This window comes from Euwallacea similis, chromosome 16 (genome assembly GCF_039881205.1).
Source record: "Euwallacea similis isolate ESF13 chromosome 16, ESF131.1, whole genome shotgun sequence".
NCBI classification, from domain to species: Eukaryota; Metazoa; Arthropoda; class Insecta; order Coleoptera; family Curculionidae; genus Euwallacea; species Euwallacea similis.
Window position 1 is genome coordinate 3,611,483 of NC_089624.1, and position 18,553 is coordinate 3,630,035.

The window sequence follows — 18,553 nt, forward strand, 5'->3', positions numbered from 1 at the left end:
AGAATTTAAGCCTTCTGCCTCTCAAAAAGACTCTTGTGCCCTTTTGAGGGCTCTTACTTTTCTAATTAATTTTCAATTTAATACACATTTCTTTTCGCTTTTTTTGAAATACTTCGAATTACACCATTTCTGTTTCTAACGGATACCTCGAATTTTTCTTCGAATCATTAGCAAGATCTTACTTTTCGTAGCCATTGTTAGGTTCTCAAATTGAGCAAGTAGCGAAAAACGTTCTTCTTATGGTATGTACAATGGAAATCATTAGAAGGCTTCTTTAGAAGTGTGAAAATGATTTATAATACGTAATCTAATACAGTGGTATTACACAACTATCCAAATCGATCATAATAACAATTTTCCTGCATTTACGGTAGTCAAGTACGATTGCGTTTTAAGCAACCTTTAATTTAATGATCTCGAATGGAGTTATCAGATTTAGCCCAAATTTGGATTTATAAGGAGTACATATCTCACATGGAATCCAAGATTAAGTTCGTGTACTACTGGACGAAGCAAAACTGAAATCAACCATATATCTGCACCACCTTAGTATAACAAGCCAATTAGAACCAACAAACAAAGTCTTGTCAACATAAATTGTTTCCTGTTCCTTGTTTAAATTTAATCCCGATCTCTAATACGTGCTGTAAATTACTGCTCTAAAAACACATAAGCGACAACTATCTACACTTATATGGCGCAATCTTACGATTTATTGACGGCTAAAGTGGCCTCTCTCTCTTCATGTATCCCACAGTACGTGTGCGAAGAACCTTGATATGTAAATGTTTTTCTGTTGAATCTATTAATAACGCCAAAGTACCCAACTACCACGAAACTTGGTTATTAACCGATATGGAAACCATTAAATTAAAACTCAGTTTTCAATGTAGTTGGAAAACTATAAATTTCAGAATATGTATTATGCGTATCATAAATGTGTAAAATTATGTCCTGCCCTTTCTAGCTTTGCTAATGCTGGATTGGATCTCGAAACAGCTCTTCCCAGTGTCATGCTCGATTTCGATTCTGACTTCCGATGTTCCTGCAGCCATTCCTATTTGATTCTTGTATTTTGTTATATTGAATTTGTTTTCAGGCCCGCCGCAAAATTTACTCTAAAATTAAGTCGTCGTTATGAGCAATAATTTTTATCCATTTTTACTCACAGCCTCCACGGGGCAGGTAGTTGGAATGCCCATCATCTTCAGACCAGCGGCCAACTCTGGCGATTTGGCTTGCAGCATGTCGTTGATCTTGCAAAAGTCAATTTCACCCTCTATCACTGGCAATGGGGGTTTCTTCGCCACATACTTTGCCTGAAACGATGAAAAACTGTATCACGTGACTCATAAAATACCAATCAGGTACCTTGGCAGTTTTAAACCCTTTCACCAACTCCACGCAACCCCTGCTGTATATGTTGCAGTCTTTGTCCAATACCACATCAAAATCTTTTTCTGGCAGTTTGATTATGCTGTCCTCGATGCAGTTCTGGCGTTTTAGCAATTTAATGGAATATCCATTCTACAGGAGGGCTAGGTGAACCTAAATTAGTATTCAAAGGATTATGTAACTTACGCAAGCGATGGAATAATGAATGCAACAAACTATAGTCAACAGTACCAGAAAATTCATGGTTAAACCTGAGTCAACCCAAAAAATGAGTTTTGTGATTTTATAAACTAATTAGTTCGCCATTTATATGCAGATGAAATGCTGAGATAAGAGGCTCGGCGTTATTGAAACTTCTATAGGTTTCTATTTGAGTAATGTTTTTTTAATTCGTCTCTTTTATGATTTACCAACACAATCAGTATTTAAACGTCTAAATGCAGGATCATTGCGTACCTGATAATCTCACTCGTAATTGTACTACACAATTGTTATACACGAACATGGTTTTTGTAACAGCGAAAAACTAAATTCAATTCAAAACATAATTTAACAATAGCATAAATTATCTAGATTATACGAGGTGATTCCGAGAAATAGCGAGTCTAAATTGAGATCCTGCTGTTACAAAGAGGTGTCTGCAATTTTAGGGTAAAATATGATAGATACTGCATATTGTCCTGTCGACGTGTACGACGTGTCGACCTTTACTCCTTTGATAACTAGTCATCTTAATTTATTTGCATTAGGACAGGCTAGAAAATTTATTCTTTCCTTGCTAATTTTATGTCCTGAAGCCTTAGTTTCTATTGAGTAAACAAGCATCTTTTCTGAAAGCATTTTCCTGAACAAACTAGATTCGTCCGCATTGTAAATCTGCGTTGGTAACAAATCTCTTCTCTCTATGTCTCTCAAAAGTTTTTCGCCGAATGGATCAACGGCATTCGCATTATTTCCCGCTTGTTTTCAAAGTTGGCAGTCCATATCAGTTTTTAAAATAAATTATCCATCCTCAACTGTCGTTAAAATTATTAGTTGGACAACACTATGAATACAACTGCTTTGCTGTCCCAGCCAAGATGGCGTACGAAATACGTATGTGTCCAAAATTGTTGCATTTGAATTTTTGGTAAAATCAAAAGACTTCCCAAGGAATATTTATTTATAAAGTTAATCATGATTTACTTCAAACTACATTGAAAAGATATTTCTGTACTATTTACTTTTATTACAACCAAATTTAATAAACAATAGAAAATTGATTTATAAGATTTGAAAATTAAATATTAAATTTTAAGTATAACAATTAGGAACAGGGAAAAATATTTCCTCCTCAGACATTGATGCACTCTCTAAGACGTTTTGGCGCGCTACCAATAAGTTTATCTAGGTAAGCCTGTGGAATTTGTCCATATTCTTCGATTGCTGCAATTCTCAATTCTCTTAACGTTAAAGGAGGGTTATTTCTTTTCTCTATCCGTCTTTATAAGAAGTCCCAAGTATGCTCTATCGCACTCATATCCGGAGATGTGGGAGGCCATCGTAAACGCGTTATTCCTTCTTCGTCACAAAAGTGTTGCACTTCCATTGTTCGGTGTGGGGATGCGTTATCATCAACGAAGACGAAATCCTCTCCAACTGCCCCTCGGAATAAACGGACAATTGGGTTTAACACTTCCTGAATGTAAACTCGTTCTGTCATTGTTCTGTCGATAACAATTAATCATGTTCGAGCACCTCTCATTATACCAATCCAAAACATTATACTACCCCTTTGAAATGGGACTCGGGGCTGGGCTGTAGCTAATCTGGCTTGTCATCCTAGAGCCCTCCAGACTCGAGTACGTCAAGAATCCGACACTAAACCTATTCGTGTTTCATCTAAAAACATGACATTTTCTCAATTTTGATTTTGTTCCACCATTTCTCGTGCCCATTGTAAACGTATACATTTTTGCTGTTCTGTTAATTTTAGAACTCACAAAGGTCTCCGACAGTATAAATTAATAGATCTTAATCGACGCGACGCAGTTTGCCTTGATACAGTAACTTCCTCAAGCCATGCAAGCTCTCTAGATAAAGCGCTCATTGTACTTATTGGGTTCCTAATATTACTATTAAGAACCCAATATAAAATAGTAACAAACTTTTTCCGACCTCTTCCTAGTTAATCCTCGACATCACTGATTTCGCGAAACTTTTTATTAATTCTTAAAACATCGCTTTGATTAACGCCTACCCTTTCTGCCACTTCATTTTGTAATAAATCTTGTTGTAACAAATTCACTATCCGACATCTGTTACAGTACATTTCTTGGCATTTTTATATGATATTAGCGTGGTCAGAATGCTAGAACACCTAAAATATTATTAATCCGCACGGCAAGAATTTATAAATTCTGATAAAATATAAATGAACATTTCTTACCTTGCTTAATTTTTTGTTAAAATTTGTGTAAAAGATATAAACAATACATACCTATCACGTATTTAATTTTAAAAAACCAGAGATGGTCTTTCTATCGATATGCAATAATTTTGGACATATGTACACGTGCATGTCTATTTCTCTCTCTTAAAATCCAGAAATATAATAACTTTTCCATTTTAAGATATGCACAGTTTCTTCAAGTTTTTCTACGCCCGGGCAAAAATCGCAGCTTTCAGTAAACAAAAATGAGAATGCGCAACTTTTTTATGTTCCACGTAATTGAACAAAAAAAAACTTATTGCAGAACCGCTGTTCTTTTTGATTTAGTGTCCGAAATAGTTGATCTCCCAACGCCATATTTTACTGCCAATATCTTATTTGGAACACCTGCGTTTAATTGATACATTTTTTTAATATTTTTTATTATTTTCATTATTTTTTTATTATTTTTTATTATTTTTTTATTATTTTTATTATTTTTATCATTTTTTATTATTATTATTTTTTTAATTATTTTTCTTTTATTCTAATGGTGGTTTTAATTAAAATGTGTTTCTTCCATTAGCTCTATAAACGCACTAAATTAATGGGGCCTAGAGCTTGTTTTGGCTGTTTTACTTATTTTATGCTTAAGACTTTCCTATCGAGATTATTAAATCTCTTGAAAACCCCAATTACTGAGTATTTAATGAAATGAAAACATCTTCCGGATTATCGCGACATGTGGTATATTAGGGATTCGGACTATCAAATTTGTATTGTATCAGTAGAGGAACGTTTGTACCTTTAATTTTTTTATTATAAAATATTGGTCTGTTTTCTACCGTTAGTATTAAATGTACACTGTCGACATCCAAAATTAAACTCGGGTGTTCCGATATTATTATCCTATAGTTGAAATTCAAATCTAAACTCACTTTGACTGCCAAAGCACCAAAAAATCTAAAAGCTACAATTAAAACACCACAAATGCGTGCAAGTCTGTGGTAATATGAATGTTTCATTTTAATTTACTTTAATCGAGTCGTAGGAAAAATAAAGTGAATTGCAACTTTTTAATTGCAAATCCGCGCATTTATATTTAAAAATGTGTGTTTCGATCTGCAACTAAACAACCGCCCGACAGAAAATCGCAAGTGCGCGCTTATGATTAAAAAATCGCAGTGGCTAAAAAGTTGCAACTCGCTCTATTTTTCTTGCAACTTGATAGTTAAAAGCTAACTAAATTTGAGCTAAAACTGTTCATAGTAGATGGAAAGGGAAACCCCAGGTGTTTTAGGTGCCCGTGGCAACTCTCGCCCACGACACATTGGACCGCAACAAGGCCAGGTATGGCGGGAAAGAGAGTACCCAGGGCAAATCTGGGTGTCTTGGGAAGATTTTAACTCATGAATTTGATGATGGTTGTCGAAACTTGAAACGTTACATTTCAAATTCGACATCGCCATGTTGTAGAAGAAGAAAAGTTGCAATGATGAAGAGTCAATTGTTCAATAAAACTGATAATTTTTCATTTCAGTAATTCTCTCTCAAGTCAAACACTCAACAAAACTAATAATCTTATGGCGTCACGACCGTTCTACATTAGTACGTAGTTTTAAATGATATATTAAGCCGCCGTTTTCGATTTATCACCACTTCCAATAATAGGCGGCGGCCGCTTACAACTTGACAGTGTCAGCTACCGCCTTAGCCACGCCACAACCTCACTTTCTAACCCACCATTTACAAACACAACACAAAGAAAATGTTTTGATATCGAGTTTTACCCTTCAATTATAAATTGAACTCGGTACATCGATAATGAGCCCTGGCAAAACACAGTACGCTTTAATTTACAATGAATATGAGTACCTCCCCAATATAAGGGTTTCCTTCTCGAAGGTCATCGTATTGGTGATGTGTTTTCCCTTGTTGGCGTTCGTGTTTTGCATAGTGTATTCTGTGATTTTTAACTTTGAAAATGCCACATACACTCACTGCCAAGTTTACAACATTTTGCCGTCGATATCAGCGGCTATAGGAAATTTTTCACCACAGAGAGAGATTTGGCAGACTGCAATAACGTTGCAATTGCTCCCTCGGATACTTGTAGCCAGAGAATATTTGAACCATCACCACAAGATGTTAAATTCCCAAAATATGTGGATGGGATATATAGCTTTCATACTAAATATTGTAGAAAATATATCACTTATTACATTATCCTTTTTTACCTCGTCAAAGTTTTATGGTAAGCCTTTAACTGATTAACTATCAGAAGGTTTCAGTTTATGCTTTTTAGCTGTTCATGAAAAAGCTTTTGTAACATTCATTTTGGTATCTGAAGTGTATATGTTTTTAATTTGCATTCTCCAAGGAAGGTATAAAAGACCACATCGCCCCAGCTTAGTATGGAAGAAGCGATGCATGATCACAAACTTTACCTTTATTACATTAGCTGTCTATTTCTTCATGAGGCACAATTCCATGTGTGAGCCATATGGTAAGTTATGTCTGTTAACTTTTGAAGATATTTCTGAGTTACCTATTTTCCAGTATATTCACTCTTTGCTGCTTCAGAATACATGGTGGTTTTGTCAAATATAGCATTCCATTTTACAGCATTTTTAGACTTCACTGAGAAAGACTTGGTAATTTTTAAACATGGTTTTGCCGTTACCGACAGATAATATTTGGTTATTTAGCTAGTGATTTAATTTATTTTGTTTTACAAGACAGCCATGTCATGACATGAACATGTTTCCTAAATTTGTGGAAAATCTACCTCAAAGCAAATTGTGAACGCTAAGTTTTATTGATCACTCCAAAATGATATATAATGCTTTGAGCAGGATTTTTTACTCCCCGCAAGCCAAATCAACAAAGTGATTCCTGGTATCAAGGTCTTCCAGGCATGAAATTTTCTTTTCAATAACATCCGAATTAATTAATAATATTTTTGTCTGGTGACAGGGTATAAATTGATGTTTGATGCCTAAATAGTAATTACTGACTTGCGGGTTAATGGTGTCTGAAAACCAATTTTAAAATCTGAATGTGAAGTACCTATGTGATATGTAATATTAATTATTTTTTAATTATTGTACTTATAGGTTTCATATTAATGTATTGCAGCCCTCAGAAAATCAAGGCTTCTTTTTGATTTGGGCTGCTTAATCATAAATTGATTCTCAACCATTGAATTTTATGAGTTTCTATATTAAATTTATTTCTTTTATATGGAACCTTTGAAAAATGTAACTTTAATGTGTCATACACTTACAACTTCTTATACTGTATTTATTGTAAGTAGATATTTTGTACATTTTGCACTGTGTAAATAATATTCTCTATACTTGCACTTCTGTGGATTTCTCTTTTAATGGCGATCCCATTTTATTGGAGATCTATTTATAGCTGTATATTTGATAAAAGATGATTAACTCTTATTAGCTATAATACAGTTAAATGCAGTAGTAACCACAGATTTTGTGATTTGGTTTCAATATTGTATACTCTGTCCATTTAGTGTGAAATGATTTCTAATTACCACCTTGTCCATAAGAATTTAGACACGTATTATTATTATATTGTACCTTGAGTATTTACTTTGTTGTGATTTTGTTACTTTCTTTCTTGTTATCAAAATAATAATTTGTGTTTACGTTAGAGTTGTTTATTTTATATTACCATATTCCTTGGTAAAAATGCATTAGTCATGATAATCTGTTAAAATATAACTAACAAATTCCTAAATAGTGAAAAGCTTAAATATGTTATAGTAGTCAAAATGAGCATCTGAATGACGTTGAAATCATATACTGCTCTTCCATTGTATTTAAATTTTATCAGCGAATTTAAACAATCGCAGCATTGTGGCAAACAATAGTCGTTTTCCTTTGCAGCACATAATGATAAAAATGCAAAGTAGATTATTAATATATTTGAAACTTTAAAATGAAAAAAATATATAAAGACTAATTTTAAATGAATGCTTTTGGACTTAGTTAACATGTAATCGTTAAAAAAATGTCTGACTGTATCCAGTGAACCGTAAACGCAGGGCGTTGACTAAGCAATTTATTTTTTACCACCAAACATACATATAACAGATGACTTGGTACCAGACATGCCTTTAATATGTTAACGCCTACTTGAAGTTTTTTTGAGGTCAACCGTTACTGGCGATGGTAGTGAATTACATCACAAATATGAAATTTACAAAAACCCAATGGCAATACTCTGTTGCAACAGCGACGATGTTCTTTTGTTTCAGAATTTGACATTCCCTGTCAGTCTAAAAAAGAAATGAGGTTATAATTTGCTTCAAAATTTTAATCTTTAATTATTCTTTTATTTTTTTAAATTATTTTATCATATAAATATTGTGAACATATAATATTGTTGAAAAGAATAAAAATCCCTCTCTTGGTTCAAAGTTTCAATCAAAATATATTAGATGCAACCGTAATGTAAGAAAATGAAACGATATGTATATATACATATGCAGTAACATCAGACGAAGAGTAAAACCCTAAATTTTTATTTAGGATTAGGATTATTAGAAATAAAATGAATATAATGATAAAGCCTCATCATTTAGTTACATTAGTTGCATAAATATGATGGCGGCATTATTAGGACACTTTTTTGAGTAAGGAAATTTTTATAATCAAATCAGTTTTTCAATTATGACAAAATTATATTGTTTTAAATATAAGTTGCAGTTGATTTAGGTATCATTGGACTTATTTCCAAAAAGACATTGAAAGTGCTTTATTGATTTTTTTCTATCCCTTATAGTTACAGAGATTTCCTATAAAAACACCAAAATTTGCCCACCCTGTGAAAATTTTCAATTCAGTATCTCAAGATCAGATGAAGCTGCACTTTAAATAAATGCTTTAAAAAAAATCTAAAAGAAGCATTTCAAAGCGAATTTTCAAACCTTCCTTCAAATAACACTTACATGAGTGTTTCAGTTTTTTTTCAAGATAACTTTAACAATTGATAAAACTTTAAAATTTAGTATAAAAAAATTCATATAATCGCAGGTCCGCAAACGCTTCATTTCTAATATGTAAGGTGAACAGAGATACAAATTTGATATACAACTTTCCTTTAGAGACAAGAAAAGAAGCAAAAGTCTTGATTTTCTAACATTAAAGACCTCATATATGAATGCACAACAATAAGGTCAAAACTAATTTAGTCTTAATTTTTAGGACATACTTTATTAGATATGTGAACTGACTGCAAGAACCTATAGGGTATTTTTTCTAGAGTTAAATCCCCTTTTACCCTTGATTTATTTTTCATTTGAGTTCTATTCATCATTCTATCCAAATATACATATTACATAAAGAAGTTTGGGGATAAAAGATATATGTAGGTTAGCTCTATTTCAAATATAAGATAAATGTTTCATACATTTTAGGAGGTGTAGAGCAAAAAAATGCAAACTTATATTTACATGTGCTTTTTATATTAATTTAGAAGTTAATCATTATAGTTATATTAAACAAAGTGAAACAAATTGTATATTCTAGACAAAATTGGCCATACATCGTTATAACATATACATATACGTATATGTAAAGTGTTGGTCTGTATATTTAGACAGAGTCTACAACTTTCATTATAAAAATATAAAAACTTTAATCACAAAAGTTGTAGAGTTTATTCTAAATTGCGAGAAAATGTTACCTAACAAAATAGATGAATATTGCAAAGTTAAAAAAGAACACAAAGTTGGTAAATTTATAACAGAACACCCTGTAATATTTTATAAAAATTGAATAGACCTTTATTTTCTAATTTCAAAAATATATATACCATGCTGACACTCGGTTTAGCCGTTTTCGCGGTATTTACATTTAAAAGCCGGTATCACATTTGGTTTTCCAAATCGCAGATGTCATGAATAAATAAATGGACGAAACATCATTAGTTAATGTTAGTTCTAAATGAATTTATCGTTCCCAAGATGAAAATAATAAATGAATAAATGATAATTACAATACTAATGGCGTTCGGTCGATTTGTTTATTTATGGCAACTGCGATTTGAAAAAAACAATATAATCTCGATTTTTTAATGCAAATACCGCGAAAACGGTTAAACTGAATGTAAATATGTTACATACACTGATCACAACGAAAAAGGAGCCACCTGTAAAAATAATCTTAGTTAAAACAAATTTTAAGATTATAATTTTTTATATCATTTTATCTAGGGCTTTCCGCTGTAACTAACATACACTTTTTGTTATATTATTGAAAAAAATGTTTGTGAAAAATGGGAAAGTAATGAATGTGATAAATGCAATTTATGAGCAAAAATTAAAAAATGAAAAATGAAAAATAAGGCACTAATAACGTGTATTTGCTCCTCTAACTCATCTAAACATGCTTTCAATTATATTTCTCAACATTTGTTGATCGAGCTGTTCCCATTCTTGCAGGAAAACATTTTCGACAAATTGAAGATTTTTGAGTGGCTGACTGAGTGGCTTGGAACCCACGCCATCCAAATGTATCCCGAATGTGCTCAATGGGATTTAAATTGGGACTCCTTGCTGGCTAATCCATAGCTTCAATATTACGGACAGTAAGAAAATTTTGCACTATCCTGGCCGTGTGCGGTCTAGTATTACCATGCTGAAAAACAAGCTCTGGACCCATATTTTCAGCAAATGGTACAACATGTGGCTTCAACAAAACTTCGGTGATGTACATTTCTCTGTGCCGTCATCCTTGTCGAACAACTATCAAATCAGTGCGGCCATTTAAAGTTATTCCACCCCATATCATAATTGAGTCATCTCCAAAAGCTTGTCTTTCTTGAACTGTGAAACCCAAAAAGCGCTCACTTGGCCGTCTTTACGCTCTAACACGCCCATCAATCTGATTTAAAAGAAATCTAGACTCGTCATTAAACATAACATTACTCTTTTGATCCATGGTCCAATTTAAATGTTCTTCTATTAGGTCGTGTAGTATGAAATGAGTAGAATTGAATTGAAACTTTAGTCATTTTTTTTTCATATGAAATGTTTTTATTGTCAATCGAAATATGCACCACCATTATCAATACACTTCTGCCATTTAACGGGAAGTTCATTGATTCCCCTGCTGTAAAAGCCTGCAGGCCGGGAGTCGATAAACTCTTGGAAGGCAGCTTTGACAGCCTCGTCGGAGTTGAATGTTTTCCCTACCAAGAAGTTATCCAAATTTTGAAAGAAGTGGTAATCAGTGGGTGCTAAGTCGGGTGAATACGGTGGATGACGAAGAGTTTCCAATTCCAACTCCTGTAGCTTGGCCAAGGTGACTTGTGCGGTGTGTGGCCGAGCGTTGTCGTGCAACAATAGCGGTGCGCTTCGATTGACTAATCTTGGCTGCTTGACCGTCAGTTGCCTCATCATTTCGGTCAGTTGTCGGCAGTAGACATCAGCCGTAATCGATTCACCAGGTTTCATGAAGCTGTGATGGATGACATCTGCGTTGGACCACCAAACGGACACCATAAGCTTCTTTTGATGAAGATGATTTTTCGCACAATGTTTTGGTGGTTCATCTTGATCCAACCACTGCGATGAACGTCTGGTATTGTCATATAGGATCAATTTCTCGTCACAAGTAACAATCCGATTCAAAAATGGATCGTTATTATACCGGCACAACAAAGAATAAGCTTCGAGACGTCGTTCTTTCTGTATGTCGCTCAACTCATGCGGTACCCACTTGTCCAGCTTTTTCACCACATGTCCACCAATTTCAGCCAAATGAGTCAATATTGTTTTTTTGGTTACACTGAATATTAACGATAATTCGCTTGCACTTTGACGTGGATTCGCTTCCACCACGGCTTTCAGATAATCGTTATCCACTTGAGTTTCAGGTCGTCCACGTGGTTCATTTGTTAGGTCAAAATTGCCAGAACGAAATTTCATGAACCAACGAGATACTGTTTGCTGTGAAGTGACTTCAGTACCAAACACATCATTAATATTGCGAGCCGTCTGAGCTGTTGTGGTTCCACGGTGGAACTCATATTTCATTAACACACGAATTTCACTATTTTGCATGGCTGCACAAAAATTTTTATAAAAATAAAAGTGTTCAATAATTTTTAACACTTTAAATTCTGATCGAAAGAGGAAGAATGTGCCTTTTCCACATAAAAATGTCAAGTCCAAATATAGATTTAGAGTGAAGTTATTCGCAGTTGAATGTGGCATTTCGAAAATCTACTCATTTCATACTACACGACCTAATACAAAGAAGCGCCTCACTCTACGATGTGCAGGGCTTAAAAGGGGTACTCTAGCTGGCCTTCTTGCAATCATTACACGTTCGTGAAATCGATTTCGTATAGTTTCAGTACTTATTCTTGAACTTGTAGCTTCTATCAACTCATTTAGTAGCGTTCGAGCAGTACTGCGACGATCCCGAATGATCCAGATTTCAAGAAAATTATCTTCTCAATATGTTGCCGACCTTGCACGGCTTAGATAAGGCTGCCTTCTAACAATTCCATACATTTCATACTTTTTCCACGCTCGATTTATCGCAGCACGACTAACATTGAGGATTTTTTGGCATCAATTGAAGAAGACCATTTAAGTTCTTTTTTTCATTTATAAAAAGTATTTGTGTGTACAGAATGTACTTAAATTTTTAGGACTTTCCTAAAGTAGTAAAAAATTATATTAAATTAAATTAGTAGCTCCTTTTTCGTTGTGATCAGTGTATTTTTGAAATCAGAAAATGAAGATCGAGTTTTCATAAAAGATACAGAGTTTATAATTTTATATATAAAATTATATATTATTTATTATGTAAATTTATATATTATAAAATTACTGGCTTTGTCTACTTTTTTAACTTGGTAATATTCACCTGTTGTGCTACATAACATTTTTTGCCGATTTAAGGTACACCCTACAACTTTTTTACTTAAAGTTTTTCTTTTTTTTATAATAAAAGTAGCGGGCGCTGTCTAAATATACGCACCAACCCTGCACATATCTTAATGAAACACACAGAAAATGATTATTGAGAACATTGGTTAGATAATATTTCCTAAACCTATCATATAATAATATGAAAATAACTGATATCTATCTTTGAATTATATATTTAAATATTTAATTTTGTGAAATTATAAAACAACCTAGTCTTAAAACATTTAGCAGAAACTTAAATTTGCCGCCGTATTTGTTAAGCGTAGCTAGCACGCGCAACACCGCATAAAAGAGAAAGTACTTCGTTAAGAAAGTGTGTTGCCCAAACTATAACAGTTATGTTATTCGTTGCAGTGCCACAATTTATTTAAGAAATGTAACATCACAGCCAGGATTTTTTTGAATAGAATTTCTATAGAAACTTTTGAAAAAAGGCGTCATCATGATAATAGCCGTTGGGTTATTGGTAATTGCTTGTGCTACCACCATAGCGATCCTACGATCAAAGAAGCCTCTTAAGTTGATAATGAGGGAAGCCAAATATGAAGTCCTGTATAACGCCGTAGGATCTAAGTATTTGATGCAAGATTTCCTTATGAAGAAATATAATAAAACTAGTAAGTTTATGCTTTATGTGCTAGAACAGCAAAAAATGTTCACTTATAGATCTTCCCTTAAGAAGTGGTAAAACCGCAGTTATAACAGGTGGTACCAGAGGGATTGGATTGGAAGCGATTAAAATGCTTCTCAAGTGCGATATTAATGTAATCATAGGTAAGAATACGGCAGGATATTTGGACTTAATTATGCACTATTTTTAAAGGTTGTAGAAACTTGCAGCTAGGTGAAAACTTACTACAAAAGTTTAGGCAGGAAGGTATTTCCACTGGAAATATTGAAGTGCTTCAGTTAGACATAAGCGTTCTAGAATCGGTAAAAAATTTTGCCAAAGAGGCCAGTAAGAGACATGATAAAATTAATTATCTAATTAATAATGGTAATTGTATTGTTAGTAATCTTGTTAAAGGATAATTATCAACTGAATTGTTTCATATTTAATAGCTGGAATAATGTTTGGCCCTCAAGTGGAATCAAGGGACGGCTATGAATCGCAATTTGCTACCAATTACTTAGGGCACTTTTTGCTCACATACCTGCTTTTGCCTACTTTGAAAAAAGCGGGCACAGACAAAGCCCAATCTAGGATAGTCAATGTTTCGTCGTGTGCTCACGTTGTGGGAGAAATAAACTTTGAAGACATTAATTTTAGGTGAGTACGATTGAGTACGTAATTAACAGCTATACTAAATACATGCAGTAATTTCTAGGACCCAGTACATTCCAGCTGAAGCCTATGCTCAATCCAAATTAGCACAAATCTTATTTTCTAATTATTTAAATAACCTCCTAATCAAAGAAGGGGCGCATGTCCAGGTGCATTCGGTTCATCCAGGAATGGTCAATACAGATTTGTTTAATGACACAAATTTGAAGACCATAGCTCCCTGGATGCCTTCCTTATTTTTTAAAGTTGGTGTCGTTTTTAGGTTCGGATTTTGTAAACTATTATAAAATTTTATTTTAGACACCCGAACAAGGCGCATATCCAGTAATTCACGCTTGTCTTTCAGAGGATCTAGAGGGAAAAGGAGGAACATATATACATAATTGTGTGGTAGTGGATCCAAGTAATCGAGCTATGAACCTGGAACTACAGGAAAAATTGTTTAATTTCACAAAAAAGCTGTTGGTAATTGAGAAGTTTAGTTATACGGAGTAATTTTGGATTATTATATTTTCTGAACATGTGGATGCACATATGTACGTTATTATACCATATAGTTCTACATATGAATGAATTTTAATTTTGAAGAATTTTGTTATACTTAAAAAAATTTTTGAATATATTTTTAAAAATTCGTTGAAAAGTGTTTTATAAATATCGGGTGTTAAAATTTAAAAAATTTCTTTATAGCTTAGAGTTTATAGAGAAATGTTCAGTTTAAATTTGGTACGAATATTACTCTTAAGAACACATAGGTTACTTGATAGTTAATTTGAGAAATAATATATCCGGAAAAGTAAAAGGCGGCCTGACCCAAAAACAACTGGGTGCTTACCACCTGTAGATTGTCAGTTCCAACTGAGACGTGATATAGTGTATTTCCTTAATAGTACTCTTCAAATTTGAAGTCATTTTCTTGCAACTCTAAGAGTTTTAAGGAGAGAATACAAAACCATTTTCAAATTTTAACACATGATGTAATAAATGTGACCCTTAAAGATTTACATTTACTTTTAAGGCAACCTATATAAACATGTTAAAAAGTATAGGGTATTGGATTCTATCAAACGCATTAATATAATATCAAAAATGCAAACATAAGAGGAAAAATTATACATTGACCAACAGAAACAAAAACAATAGGGGAAAACTGATACTGAGGATTTGATCAGAAATAGAACTGTTTCATTTTTGTTTGAACACCTTGTTTATTAGGATCGTAGATTCTCAGAAAGCAAAAAATATTAGTTTTGGCAAAATTTATTATAGTAAAATCTTTGGCTTATTAAAGTTAGAAAATTTTTATAAAGCCCACCTGCACCATGAAATAATAAATAAATATAAAAATATAGATGTCTATTTAAGTTAAACTAAATATGTTCGCAACTGATTCAAATTTCAATTTGAAAACAAATACCTATTAGTATCTATTTAAAAAAAGTCATTAAGTGTATGGTAAACCATATTAAGCTGCCAAATTAACTACTACTACAGATTTATCTGAAAACCAATACATTATACTATTAAGTATGAATAGACCAAAGTCCTGACAAATTTATCAAGATCATAATATCCATGGAAACGTTGAAATAAGGACAGAGTATTGGTCAGTTTCGTCGTTATCTTTCGAAATTATCTTCCAACTAAAATTGCAAGAACATTGGTCTAGTGGCTCCTAAGCTGAGTTGTAAAATTATGGGAAAAAGTTGGTTCACCTACCCTTGACCCTTGTATGTTTTATTATTCATAAAAAATGCAATGTTGGCAAAATAACGGTAACTTGATATAAATACATTTTTTAAATGTATTCGTAATATATGAGGGTTGAATTTAGCCGAACTGAGCTTAAGGCATAATTCAACAACTCAGCCTTAGATTATCTGCTCAATAATATAGTAAACCCGCACAAATACTTATTTTTAATCAAAACATAATACCAAAAATCATGGAATGCCTGTTTCTCAAACGACTAGAAAACGTAGATATGTAAAAATAGTGGGGCAGGACAGTAATAATAACATCGATTCACAATATAAATTGAAAAAATTACTCCTGTATTTCCATTATGACTTTGTGATATGAACATGAAGAATCATTCGGATAAAATGCATATTTGGTTTTCTACTTCACTGATAAATTATAATTTGATTAAATCAAATTTATTTCCATATTTAAGTAACACTTGGCTATTTTCCAAATCAATCTTTGTCTAAGGAGAAACAAATAAATTTCCCTTTAAATGCATTAGAAAACTGTGTAAAGCAAAAGCCTTATAAAACAAACAGCAGCATCCTACCAAAGTATATCCAGTCAAGTCAATAACAATAACACTTAAGCATATCGAACTTTGATACACAACAAAACATTTTAGTTTGTTCTGTCCCATTTAACCAACCATACTAAAAACATTCAAGCTCATTATTAGTTTCAAAACTTATACTAAACTTAATTTAAATCAACAGTGATCTTTAACAATTTAATGGTAAAGTAATATGCATCCAAACACACAGTAATGTATGGGTACAACTAACAGTAAATCGGAAGTCCCTAGACACCAGAGATGTTTGAGATACTGCACATAGCCCACTTCAAAATCAATCATGAAATTACTCTAGCCACTAAATGTTGCAAACTCCTTAATTTAACCTACTACAACAGCTAGATTCTGATGCTGAAGGCTCAACATTATAGCTATTGGCATCATACCTTGGAGAATTGGTCATTCTGGCTTGCTGTAACACAATACATACAAACTGTTAACAAATTGTGGTGTCAAACACAAATGACTCGTCAATCATTTAAAAATAAGTCTAGCTTGATTACTCATATACTGACAGCAAATCAGCTAATTTATGTCAAGGGATGCCTTAAGAGCCATTTCTTGGCCCTCTCTTGTTTGATCTATGTACTAATGACCTGCCAGAGTACCAGATGATACTTTGGTGCTTGTTGCCTCTCAAAATTTCTGTTGTGGGCTGTCAATGGAATATTTTAGAGTGGTAATTTCAATGAATATTTAATGTAACAATAGTGCCCTTAAATCAAACTCTGAAAAGACCAGTTTAATTCTCTAATCTGGAAGAACTGCAATTGAATTTCCTAGGCTTTCACTTTGACACTAAGTTGAATCTAAGTTTAAACATGACAGAACTGGGTGTTACAACTGTAACTCATTGTATCACAAGAATTACTAATTTGTCAGCATTAGGTTATTAATTAAGCAGGACTTATTTTGCAATTGTCTATCACCCCTTTCATTTTGGTACCACAATTCAAAAAAACCCTTGTATGTGCATTCTAATGCCTAATTAAGTAAAACTGAACTTACCTTCATTAAGTCCTCAGCAATCTGCATGAACAGTTTCTCCACATTATCAGACTCTTTTGCAGATGTTTCAAGGAAATACATATTATGCCTTTCAGCAAATTCCTCCCCTACTTGTTTAGGAATTTCCCGATCATCTCTGTCAATTTTATTCCCAACTAAAACTCTAAGGACCCTACTGCTAGCATATTCCTCAATTTCTCGCAACCAGTCTGGTAAACAGTCAAATGTTGGTTGGCAAGATATATCATACACCAATATAAGGGCATGAGCTGAACGGTAGTAGCTCTGTGTGATTGAGCGGAAGCGCTCTTGACCCGCAGTGTCCCATATTTGTAACTAATAATAAAAATTAATTTGTGGTAAAGAATACTTTTCTCTTTTCAGTTTTATATCAGAATATTTAAATGGACACTTGCATGTATTCTCTCAACATCTATAAATAAGTTTGATTGCTGGAGCTACATACCTTGATTTTTTCATTTCCAACTTCCACAGTTTTAATCATGAAATCCACACCAATGGTGGCTCCTTGCCCAGGTGGAAATAAACCTTGAGTGAACCTCCTAACAAGGCAAGTTTTGCCTACTCCTGCATTCCCCACTAGGACCACTTTGAAAAGAAACTTGTAGTCATCCATAGCAAACTGGTAGTTTTTTAAACCTTTGGCTTAAGCCAGTAGTGTTGAGGTTGAAACCTTGTAACAAGCAAGAAAGGTAACTTGCATTACATAAACATGTTATTAATTCATGATTCTGTAGAATGAGGAAGCATAAAATCGGATTGTTGAGCAATAATTGAAATTTTCATGGTGATTGATCACACTTACCTGCTTTAAGTTTCCATTTTCAATCCTTCAGTAGGCTTATCATAATTTTATTGCACATTTTGAAGGATGTGTATTTATTGTATTGGTATTTTGTAGGTCTACTGGTAAAAAACTAAGTTGAAAGCATAGTTTTTAACCCCTGATTAATTAAAACAGCTGTTAATTGAAAACTAGAGGAAATATATTACTTAATTCATTGAGATTTTTTTAGGAAAACATCAAAATCAAAACAAATAGTTCCATCAAATGTCACTAGATGGATCTGTCAAAATCTGCATTTTACTAAGCTATGTTCGGTATCCTCGGGTGTCAATGATTTGAAGTCAGGGTTATATAAGAGC

General features: G+C 33.1%; 4 protein-coding genes across 5 annotated transcripts; 2 read left to right on the plus strand and 2 right to left on the minus strand.

The window, feature by feature from the left end:
* Nucleotides 1-571: 571 nt before the first annotated feature.
* LOC136414002 (uncharacterized) lies at nt 572-1,737 on the minus strand. The gene is made up of 4 exons (XM_066397783.1): nt 1,582-1,737; nt 1,372-1,527; nt 1,170-1,319; nt 572-1,118 (listed from the first exon to the last, which is right to left on the minus strand). The coding sequence occupies exons 1-4, from the start codon at nt 1,636-1,638 to the stop codon at nt 948-950; spliced, it is 534 nt and encodes a 177-aa protein (XP_066253880.1). The 5' UTR covers nt 1,639-1,737; the 3' UTR covers nt 572-947.
* A 3,746-nt stretch (nt 1,738-5,483) lies between these two features.
* LOC136414158 (post-GPI attachment to proteins factor 2-like) lies at nt 5,484-7,392 on the plus strand. Its single transcript, XM_066398015.1, has 3 exons — nt 5,484-6,059; nt 6,111-6,311; nt 6,365-7,392. Exons 1-3 carry the CDS (start codon nt 5,630-5,632, stop codon nt 6,496-6,498), a joined length of 765 nt encoding a protein of 254 aa, XP_066254112.1. The 5' UTR covers nt 5,484-5,629; the 3' UTR covers nt 6,499-7,392.
* Nucleotides 7,393-13,043: 5,651 nt separating this feature from the next.
* LOC136414155 (dehydrogenase/reductase SDR family member on chromosome X-like) lies at nt 13,044-14,645 on the plus strand. Its single transcript, XM_066398012.1, has 6 exons — nt 13,044-13,390; nt 13,440-13,547; nt 13,597-13,770; nt 13,836-14,043; nt 14,102-14,303; nt 14,359-14,645. Exons 1-6 carry the CDS (start codon nt 13,216-13,218, stop codon nt 14,551-14,553), a joined length of 1,062 nt encoding a protein of 353 aa, XP_066254109.1. The 5' UTR covers nt 13,044-13,215; the 3' UTR covers nt 14,554-14,645.
* Nucleotides 14,646-15,302: 657 nt separating this feature from the next.
* On the minus strand, nt 15,303-18,460 carry Rab30 (RAS oncogene family member Rab30). Of its 2 annotated transcripts, none has more exons than XM_066398019.1 (4): nt 18,213-18,460; nt 17,853-18,080; nt 17,387-17,722; nt 15,303-16,790 (listed from the first exon to the last, which is right to left on the minus strand). In XM_066398019.1, the coding sequence occupies exons 2-4, from the start codon at nt 18,021-18,023 to the stop codon at nt 16,695-16,697; spliced, it is 603 nt and encodes a 200-aa protein (XP_066254116.1). In that variant the 5' UTR covers nt 18,024-18,080; nt 18,213-18,460; the 3' UTR covers nt 15,303-16,694. The 2 variants fall into 2 exon arrangements, with proteins under 2 accessions (XP_066254116.1, XP_066254115.1); XM_066398018.1 differs by having other exon boundaries at nt 17,853-18,138.
* Between the last annotated feature and the right edge of the window lie 93 nt (nt 18,461-18,553).

Coding starts and splice junctions, on each gene's coding strand:
- LOC136414002 (XM_066397783.1), bottom strand. CDS start 1,638: ATGAATTTTCTGGTACTGTTGACTATAGTTTGTTGCATTCATTATTCC. Junction 1,528..1,581: donor TTCATTATTCCATCGCTTGC/GTAAGTTACATA, acceptor GCCCTCCTGTAG/AATGGATATTCCATTAAATT. Junction 1,320..1,371: donor AAGGGTTTAAAACTGCCAAG/GTACCTGATTGG, acceptor TCATCGTTTCAG/GCAAAGTATGTGGCGAAGAA.
- LOC136414158 (XM_066398015.1), top strand. CDS start 5,630: ATGAGCCCTGGCAAAACACAGTACGCTTTAATTTACAATGAATATGAG. Junction 6,060..6,110: donor TACCTCGTCAAAGTTTTATG/GTAAGCCTTTAA, acceptor TATGCTTTTTAG/CTGTTCATGAAAAAGCTTTT. Junction 6,312..6,364: donor TTCCATGTGTGAGCCATATG/GTAAGTTATGTC, acceptor CCTATTTTCCAG/TATATTCACTCTTTGCTGCT.
- LOC136414155 (XM_066398012.1), top strand. CDS start 13,216: ATGATAATAGCCGTTGGGTTATTGGTAATTGCTTGTGCTACCACCATA. Junction 13,771..13,835: donor TAATTATCTAATTAATAATG/GTAATTGTATTG, acceptor CATATTTAATAG/CTGGAATAATGTTTGGCCCT. Junction 14,044..14,101: donor TTTGAAGACATTAATTTTAG/GTGAGTACGATT, acceptor AGTAATTTCTAG/GACCCAGTACATTCCAGCTG.
- Rab30 (XM_066398019.1), bottom strand. CDS start 18,023: ATGGATGACTACAAGTTTCTTTTCAAAGTGGTCCTAGTGGGGAATGCA. Junction 17,723..17,852: donor TTGGAAATGAAAAAATCAAG/GTATGTAGCTCC, acceptor TTTTATTATTAG/TTACAAATATGGGACACTGC. Junction 16,791..17,386: donor TTGCTGAGGACTTAATGAAG/GTAAGTTCAGTT, acceptor ATTGTGTTACAG/CAAGCCAGAATGACCAATTC.